This window comes from Chanodichthys erythropterus, chromosome 4, assembly GCF_024489055.1.
Source record: "Chanodichthys erythropterus isolate Z2021 chromosome 4, ASM2448905v1, whole genome shotgun sequence".
Taxonomy (NCBI): Eukaryota; Metazoa; Chordata; class Actinopteri; order Cypriniformes; family Xenocyprididae; genus Chanodichthys; species Chanodichthys erythropterus.
This window is the reverse complement of record NC_090224.1, coordinates 31,233,169-31,243,735: the sequence shown is the minus strand read 5'-3', so window position 1 is coordinate 31,243,735 and position 10,567 is coordinate 31,233,169. Positions and strand designations below refer to the sequence as shown.

At 35.8% G+C, this 10,567-nt stretch overlaps 1 protein-coding gene across 1 annotated transcript; it reads left to right on the top strand.

The window, feature by feature from the left end:
- Nucleotides 1–655: 655 nt before the first annotated feature.
- si:dkey-63b1.1 (B2 bradykinin receptor) lies at nt 656–3,030 on the top strand. The gene is made up of 2 exons (XM_067383432.1): nt 656–787; nt 1,357–3,030. Exon 2 carries the CDS (start codon nt 1,364–1,366, stop codon nt 2,450–2,452), a length of 1,089 nt encoding a protein of 362 aa, XP_067239533.1. The 5' UTR covers nt 656–787; nt 1,357–1,363; the 3' UTR covers nt 2,453–3,030.
- The last annotated feature ends 7,537 nt before the right edge of the window (nt 3,031–10,567 follow it).

Here is a 10,567-nt window from a genome sequence, read left to right as displayed (position 1 = left end):
ATCTCTTGAGAGTCTGTTAATTTGATTTGAGTGTTTATTAAAATTAACTGCTGCATTTAGATCCAGCCTCTATATGATCCTTGCTTCAACCGTTGCTGACAGTTAAGCTTTATTGTCATATTTTTCAAGCACACTACCACAGAGGTGGTATTGGATTTATGAGTTTAGAGTGAACATTAGAATTGAGGGGAAAAGAGTAGAGACTTGAACCATTTTTATTTTCAGTACTCAAAATGTAATAGCTGTTTCAATGGGTCAAGGAGAAGCACTTTATATTGTTTGGCCTGCTGGGTTTTACTGTGTTGCCAACTCAACATATGTGTTTATTTAGTTTACAAAAAAGAATGCTGTAAAAAAAAAAAAAAAAAAAAAAATTCTGTTTTTAAGGACATGTATCCGAGAAGACATTTAAAAGAAAACCACATATGGTGAAATCTTTCTGGAATACCCCCATAATATCTGGCTTATCTACAGTTGCTGTGTCATGAGCTGAAGATTTGTTATAAAGGAAGCATCACGCTTGAGTCATAATGTTTATCTTCATATCAGCTTCATAACAGTTATATGTGCAAGCGTTTTACTCATGCGAAAGACAGCCAGAGCATGACAAATGGAAAGTGAGAACAGATCCAGGCTTCCAGTGACGACAGCCTCATTATGCGTTTATAAGAGCGCCTGTCTGAGCTCACCACTATCTAGTTGGAGGAGATTCAGCCAGACAACACATCGGAAGTGAACGGATAGTGACTCTGGATCTATAATCTGGAGCTGTCACTTAACATGAAAGGTAGGTGAGATTACCAGTCATCTGGACTTTAATAATAATGGTTATATTCAAACAACACAAGTTACATCAATAACTTCATCACTAATCATAGCGACAGGTTATGCTAATGTTGGAAATAGACTTTAATGTTATTGAATTTAATATAAAGATGAAACATTCTAAATCAGAATACAAAACTGAGATCAACTATTTTGCTAATAGTCCGAAAATGTGTCAGAAGCTACTGAAATTACTTGGAATTTCCAGGTTTTGCTCAGTCAGATGGATCAGATCCAGCAAATGACTCGCCTTCATTCCTTGAGTTGGATTAGTTGTTTTTTAGTTGCCAAACATGAAGGTAATTTTAAACATCACCAATTCAGGAATAAACAGCAGGAATTTGTGATTATCCTGAACATAAATTTACACCTTAGATTACTGTGATCCATTTTACATGAAAATACCATTTTAGTCGTTCTACTTCAAAGATTCTTGTTTAATTTAATGTTAAACTGCATCTTTGTAATAACTTCTGAGTGAAAATTGTTTCAAAGTACATGTTAAAAGTAAAATATATATCTTTTTCACAGTGTCCCAATGGAACTGAATTCATCGAACGTCGCCTGCAACGAAACAGTCGCCTGGATATGGCTGTCTTCTCTCCAGCCTCCATTTCTGGCTCTTATCAGCATCCTAGGAGTGGTGGGCAACAGTCTGGTCCTCTGCGTGTTCTGTTTCCAGCGGAAGCCGTGCAGCGTAGCTGATGTGTATCTGGGCAACCTTGCAGCTGCAGACCTCATTATGGTCCTCTGTTTGCCCTTCTGGGCAGTCACTATCGCCCGAAACTATCAGTGGAACTTTGGTCAACTGCTCTGCAAGGTGGTCAACACCGCCATCTCGATGAACTACTACTGCAGCATACTCTTCCTAGTGCTAGTCAGCGTGGACCGCTACCTCGCCCTGGCCAAACCCATGACTCCCAGTAGGCTGAGATGCCCCAAATGGGCCAGGCGTATCTGCGTGGTGATTTGGGCGGTTGGATTCACCTTCAGCCTCCCAGCAATGCTCTTCCGAGGAGTAAATTTCGTTCCAGTCGTAGAGGTGGAAGCCTGCTACCTAGTGTACCCTCATCCGGCCTGGGTGCTCCAACGGAACATTACGATGAACTTGATTGGATTCCTGGTTCCTCTGCCAATCATTTCGCTTTGCACCTTTCACATGGTCAAGGCGCTTAAAAATCGTGGTGTGGTGATTCAAGCGAGGGTGCAGACGGAGAGGAAGGCTGCTCATCTGGTTCTGACGGTCCTCGCGGTGTTTCTCCTGTGCTGGACACCCTTCCAGCTACTGCGTTTCCTTAACACACTTGACTACTTTAATCTCCTTCCTGGGTGCCTCTGGGAGCACATATTACAAATAGGCAATGAGCTGGCTACTTATTTAGGGTATAGCAATAGCTCAATTAACCCTTTCTTGTATGTTATCGTAGGGAGTCACTTTCGAAAGAGAGCTCGAGGAGTTTTTTGGAGTCTTTTGCATCCTAGACGGAAGAGCAGCTCTTCTGTGCTCACAAACGCTACTGTTATTAGCAAGTGCGGTGACAGTCCCAAAGACAACAGAATAACACCGCTGACTCTAAGAGCTGTATACCCACCCCTCACACCTCATATAGTGTGCAGGTCATTATGAAGATACAAAGAAACTCAAATGGAGGAAGTTCGAATCCCAGGAGAAACATATATACCTCTTATTTGTTTGATTGTGCAATCCCGTTTTCCTTCCCTCACATCTATTCTTTCCATCTTAGCTGAGGTGTGGAAAGAATGAGATGCGAGGATAGAGGAATCGGTGGAATATTCATGTGTCACATCAATAATTACTGATGATTTTGTACTAAAATGTTTTGAAAGGACTGATCTGTTTGGTTTTAATATTATTAGTGAACTGAAAGAGTGTATTTTATTGTTAATCTTTTACAGTTACTTACAACTTTTCATTTTCACAAAAGCATATTTAATAACCACAAACCTTTATTTATTGTTTTGTTTTTTTAAACCAAGGAGTATATTCAAAACCAAACCTGTTTTTGAATATATAATGTATATATTGAATGTATATTTATATCATTGTACTACTTTGTGTTATATTAATAAAAATAATTCAAACTGGCTATTTAAATACTGTGATAAAACATTACTTTGTACCTCTTTAATGCCTTGCTGTGCTGTTATGTTTATATAGCTGGTTAAACAAGATATTTTAAATAAAGCAAGCTGTACTGTGGATATGTGAAATATGTTTTTGGCCGAGGTTCAGGGAAGGATACACCTATGTTTCCTAGTTCTCCATTCTCCTTTGGAAGCTTCCCTTATAGAGGGTTTTGTAAATTGATATATCCTTCATGATGGTGCTCGATCGATTTCTGGTTCATGGAGGACAGAGCAGTGAGCAACCAAGGAGCAATTAGAGTATTTAGAAGCACATCACTTTGAAGAAGTGCCTGCCATATACCCTTTTCAGACATTATAGTTTCATTGTTACATGTGTCAATGATGTGATGGGTCATTTTTTTGTCCAAAGGCCTTAATAATAATAAAAAACAAAGATATGACATCCGAAGGTAGTACAGCTAGATGTTGGAATATTTTGAAAACTTGTACTAAATATAAAATAACTGTCCTTTTGCTAGCTAGCTTGCAAGCTAACTAGTTACCTAGCTAGATATCAGCCTGTTATCATTGAAAATATTGTCATTCAGTATAACCAAAAGTGTCATTCGGTAAAACCTAAATTTTGGCTAAAAATGACAAAAGCGGCGTTAATTGATTAAAAAATCCACATAATCTCATTGTTAACACTTAATACAACTTCAAAATTAATTATATCTCCATTACGGTATTTTTTCGTTTACACTTTTAAAGACCTTATCCGTCAATGACCCACATTTGTTACATGTTGTTACAATAGTAATAGCTATAAAATATGCATAATTACATGCAACTATAGACCTAAACCAAACCAAACCCTAATCCTAAACCTTATAGTAAGTACATGCAGTTACTTAATATTACTTAAATGTATAATTACAGTGTAACAAATAGACATTCATAGGAACATGCATTTCTTCTTCTGAATGCTATAATTTGTATGGTTATGGTTATCTAAGAAATTAATTTTTTCACTTAGTACAGATAGAGAGCATATATGTGTATGTCAATATTTCAGTTTGGGTTATGTTAAATTTAAAATTATACTAATGTTAATGAGTTAATTTAAACAAATAATGTTAATAAAAAATACTAAATTTTTTAAAAAACTTTCCCATTTTTTTGGTATTGTGTTTGCTCACCATTCGAAAGAATATAAAACCTGGATGCTGAAGTAAAACCAGTTAAGAATCACTGGTGGTCTACTGAAGTGAGTCATTTTTTTTAGTGAATCACATGAACTGATGCACAAGGTTTCCTTTATCCTCATTTTTCTGACTCAATGTGTAAATCTCGCATTATCTACCCATATTAAGCAGTTATCATGAATTTTACGGTTACTCCCTTGTGACAAAGAACTGCAAAAAAGAGTACTCACTGAAATACGATTTTAAAAGAATATACTTAAGTGCAAATTGAATATGATGTTTTCAGAGCGTTAATTATTGAATTTCCTTTCAAATGCGAAAAGTGATTTTTTTTTATTATTATTGTTTGTTTGTTACATATAAATAAGGACTTAAGTACATATATGTAATTTCTTAATTACTTACACTGCCGAACGTACTGACAAGCATTTATGTTAAATTAAAATATACTTTAATGTCATTTCTATTAAAGCGTGTGTCATGTATTTAAATATATTTGTAATTACACATTTGAAATGAAGTTGCAGTTTAGACATTTACAACATTTACAAAATTGAATAGCATAGTTAAAATTAAAATCAATTACTTTGCATGTGCTTTAGTATGTTAGCCAACTCAAAATAAGTGTACTTCTTTAAAGCATGACAAAAAATATTAAAATATTTAAAATGAAATTTAAAGTAAAATGTTTAATTTGACATCATTAAAAGTGCATTTTTTTAAAATGTACTTTTTTTTGTAAACTTGTACTCTTTTAAGTACACTTAAGTGGCCTTTTATTTCATTCATAGGGCCATTATATTTAAATATACTTTTAAGATTTGATATACACTTCAAGTGCACATTCATTACAATTAGGCATACATCTTTTTTGTTTCTTTTTTTCAAGAGCAGCTCTGAGATCTCGTGTGTTGCTGTCACAGCCACTGGGGAGTCTAGAGCCTTGTCCAGTTGAGTTTGTACTGTGAGTTGTGTACATTGATTACAGTAGTCAATGTGATGAAAGCTATCTAGCCTCCAGTACAAAAAGGTCACTGAGTAATTATAGAGGTAGATGCACTTCAGAGAGAGTGCATCGCTTTATTCCACAGTAAAACATCAATGCCCACTAACAAAGATTTCAGGAAAATATTCACTATTAAAGTATTGACAAGCTTATATACTGTACTCTTTTGTGTTAGCTGCTACTTTTAAGAGATGACAAGACAAAAGTTTAGATGAGAGATAAACATTTGGCTATTAGCTTAATGCTAAACATCCATTTGTACAGTATCAACAGACCAAAACTTCAGCAAACAAACCTTTCATCCATATAATATGAATGCATATGACACAGACGAAGATGACTATTCCCTCTAAACTGAGTTTTTATGCATTAGCAATTGAATTTCAGGCTTCCTCATTAGCCGTTAGCATGTAGGGAGACCTGCTGCTTTTTCCCTGTCTGATATCCCTTAGGACACTGAAGATACATGATCAGTTGGATAGATAATGTCTTTTCAACTGTGTTACACTCTGTTTGGAGGGGTAAATGACATCTGGAGGCTTCAATAATCAAGTTGAAACCTTGCTCTGTTGTGTGTCATTTACTGTATGCTAATTGCATTGGGTTACATTTAAAAGACAAACTTTTCACAGATGCATATACTCTAGAATCATTGTGTGTTGATTTAAATGGTTGTAAACTGGAAAAATGGGTGTGTGCTGTTGGCCACTAGAGGTCAGTGCAAGACAACGCATTCTGTTTGACTTCTCCTTGTAAACTTCTGATTACTTTTGGAGTTTGGAAAGTGACAAAAATCTCTCTCATCTGAGACTAACAAGAACAAAATATTAACAGAGTGACATCTTTCAAAAAACATTACAAAATCTTACCGAGCCCAAACTTTCGAATGCTTGTGTACAATATATGAGATCTGGAGTATCACCACAGACAATACCTCATACACTACACTCACATTGGAAGACAAAATGAAAATCAAAACATCTGTAATGGCAACTCCAAGTAAACAAATACATTCATTATATTCTGGTAAGGGAGGACAGAGCGCAGGGCGAGGGCTTATTACTTGAACTTACGTAACAGCACTTTTATCATCTAGTCAGTGGTGAAACTGAGTCATTCATTAATGCGTGTGTCCACTGTATCTGCTGGAGGAAATACACTGCATAGAAATTCACCATGGACAATCAATTGTAACCCAATTTGGGGAGTATGTTCAGTAAAAGAACAGCAGTTGGCTCTGAGAAAGCACCAGGCATCCATCGTCCATGGATCAGCCAAGTGGTATGAGTTAATCTGACTCCAGTAGAGCCACTGACGTCATTCCATTTTCCTAGCATTCCATCCTTTCTCCCTGTATCTTTAATCAAACACAGCCTGAGATTACAGCCTGAGATATTGCCACCTAGTGTTCAAATGAATTTTTTGCGTGTCAGTTTGCTATTGCATCATATTTAAATGGTGGTTATTATTCAGTAGTTATAATTACACATGTTTTGGTGAATAATTTTAGCACTACTGCATTCATCAGTTGCATTATGGCAGCAAGAAAACAACGTAACCTTAGAATCATCCCTACTACTAATAATAAGATAATCACAATAATTGCTTTTTATAATTAGGCCCATTCTAACTTCTAGTCATTAACATTTTACATTTTCATTTATGCAAGTTTTAACAGACAGCTAGATTAGGAAGCAAAGACATTAACACAGACATTTTGTCTGACGTAATTTTTGAGAAATTTCTTCTTTATATTAGGTGACCTTACTTATATTTAAATTAATCCTTTGATACAAAGCACTAGTTGTGTACATAGGATTTTACATTGTACTTATATTAAAATACCTGCATGTAATTACTTCTGTAATTATTTTCTGTAATTACATTTATAATTATACCATTGACACATCCCTTACACCTTAACCCACCCTTAAACCTACCCATACCACCAAACCTGTCCCTAACCTTACCCGTATCCCACCTCAATAGCAGCAAAAGTTTTTTGCAATACAATATGAACACAATAAGTACATTGTACTTATTTTTTGATGTAAGTACATAGTAGTTAAGGCCACCTAATATAAAGTGGGACCAAATTTCTTAATCTGTCTTAATCTTAATCACAGATGGTGGCCCAGATATTAAACTGAAAGACATTTTGTGAAACCCAGATAAGAAAATGTCTGTTCCCAAAAAGTATCACACTGTAACAGCAAAACCATGGGCCATTCACACTGCTATCTGTAGCAAGTGTTTTTAAATCGCAGCCAATTTAGGCATCATATATATATATATATAAGGTTACACTTGGAAAGATGCAAACTTTTACAAAGCTTAGGGGCTGTTTTCGACACCGTTTTCAACTAAAATTGATTTTTTTCTGTTTTTTTTTTTTTTTTTTTTTTTGGGTTTTGGCTGGTTATTGACATGACAGGGGGGCTAAAATGCAAACTTTTGGAAATGGGTTTAAAAGTGCAAGGTTTTAAAAATGATATCTTTTTGTAAACTACAAAAATGTGAATCTGTGAAATTGGTGACGACATGCACATGCGTATTATGTGTTTAGTCTATAGGCACACTCGAGTGCTCTGTAAAAGAATGCATAGTCTCCAGATGCGTAGTCTTTCTTTACAAAGTGACATTGCCAACTACTGGTCTGACGTGTAATACAGCGTTTTTAGTCATTTTGATAAATGTGAACGGGGACAGTTTTGATAACATTGTCATCTGTATAAACAACAACAACAAAAAAACCTTTCCATTTTTAGTACATTGTTGTTGTCTAAATTTAGCAGAAACTCCAGCACAAGCATATTTTTAGATGTTCATGACAAACCTGCTCATGTAGCCGCTTGGCGTTTTCCACCCTCATGTACATAAAGCTGAGCATTTCTCAACTTCTCAACATTCTCTCAAATGCTATCAATGCATTCTCTAGTCCACTGTCTATCCCACAAGCCTCTGCGTGAGCATGCTGCTCAGATCCCATTGGAATGAACTGAAAATGCCTGCTCTGCTGAATTTACAGCAATATAAATTTGTCCACATCAACTAAACTTTGCCACCTCACACAATGTTACAAAAAAGGTTTTTTGATAACAAATGCTCATTGATTCTCACTTGTTTTGCCATTTATTGCAACATGCCGTGTTTCGGTGCGTTTAAATGAAATATGCAAACTTTCTCAGATCAGGATTTAACATTTAATTATTCCTTACTTCACACAAAACTATTGTATACCACCAGTGAACACTTTCAATGCAACACATCATTGTTTGGACTACTTTTTTGAATTTTTTTGGCAATAAATTAATGTGATTAAACTTCTGTGTCTGAAATGTTTTTTCTTTATGCTGTATAACAAATAGTTAGTGTTAGTTTAGAGATAGGAGAGGGATTATATAATGGTAAATTGTACAATTTATCCCTCCATCAGCATTCTGATGCTGTCCTGAAATTACTTAAAAACTCAATAACAGATAAACAGTGAAAAACAGTGTTCTTGATTTCTATTTCTTTTCACTTTCATTCTTTACTCTTCACTTGACTGATGTAGATGTAACTCTTAATCTTCCCTCAGGTACTGCATATCTAGATTCATGCAAGGATAATAATACTCATCCAATCAGCTCTCATTTCTGGCTTTTGTTTGTCTCACTGCCACTGACAGTGAGCGTGAGTCACATTGAGCAACTCGTGGAGCCCCCAAGCGACAGAGGCAGCTGGGAACATAAGCCTCTGGACGGAGCACAGCAAAGAACAAGCAGAAAGAGAGAACAGCTCATAACCTCACAGCACTCACAGGGTAAATGGCTCTTAATCTTCCAGTAATAGGAATCATGCAACAAAAACAGGGTGACAACAACAGCGCTAATGAAACATCCTGTTTTCCAAAAGCCTAATCAACACTGTGGATGTTCCTCTGTGGAGGCAGCAGGGAATGTACAAGCTTGTTGATGTAACACATTGAATGTGTGTTTAAGGCAACAGCAACACCTAAGCTTGTATCTGAAGGGAGAGTTTGAATTAAACCTGAAATGAACGCATACACACATTTTATTCGCATGACTGCTTACTTTTACAAAAAGTTTGTCTAATAGTCCACCACTGCATCAGAACTTGCATACTTTATAGTAGGTACTACATTTAGTTTGAAACTTACTTCACTAGCTTTAAAAAGGTATGTTTTGAATGTGGGTATTATGAATAAAAAATTTTGTCAATGTCATGTGACCTACTGAGTCAGTTGCTTTGCTACACCGTCATTCACAAATCCTCCCCCGTGGCCTCATGGGATAGTAAAGTGTCCATCAAATGCACACTTCAGAATCTCGGCGGAAGTAGTAGATCAACCGTATACTTTTCATCTACCGTACTATGTATTCGGACACAATACTCATTGACATACTGTGTTTTGCAAACTATATAGTACTAAAGACGCAGCACATGTGATTCACCATTGCGGTAAACTAAAGGAATATTTCACCCCCCAAAAAATAACTCCTGTCATAATTTACTTGTAAGGGATTATCTAAGTCTGTATCTGTTTTGGGAGGGTTTTGCACGTGTGTAGCTCTCTTTCCTGCATCATACACCTGTTGTTAATTTCTTTGATTAGTTTGACTTTTTAAACTAAAAAGCAGAACTAACCCCCATTGACTACCACAGTATTTTTTCCTACTCTGGTAGTCAATGGGGGGCGAGATCTGCTTGGTTACAAACATTCTTCCAAATATCTTCCTTTGTGTACAGCGGAACAAAGACATTTATACAGGTTTGGAACAACTTAAGGGGGAGTAACTGATGACAGAATTTTCATTTTTGGGTGAACTATCCCTTAACCCTTGTGCATCAAAAAACAAAAAGTTACACATAGGTGCAAAATGGACAAAAATGTCCATGTCCAAAAACTGTCATAAAAATATGATTTATCAATATTTAATAATTTGTTAATATTAATATTTATTAATATCTCTATTCATAATTACCAAACATTCATTCATTTTCAGAATTTTAACACTTTACAAATCGGTTTCTTTACATCCTCAGCTTCTAATGCACCTGTGTGCTCACTGTCAGTGGGCAGCACTAGTTTCAGAGCTTCCTCTGCTGAGTAACGTCTCTTCATCTTACAAACAATGAAATTATCAACCCCTCAAGCACCACATATTTATAGGTTTGGCTGTCAGGACACCTGTGTGAACTCAAACTTTGTATAAAATCTACCAGACTAAACAATCAGCATTTTCATGTGGTGAAAACTAAAACAACGTGTTTAGGGGCTTCTGAACTTCTACTTCAAATTCAGGGGTACCTTTTATCTCCGTACAAAAACAATAACAAGTGAAAAAGTGCAATCAAGGGTTAAGTTGAACCCGTGTTTGGTTGAAAAAGAAAAACCTCAAAGCTCATTAACCTTCTTTGACCTTTTTCATATTTTTCA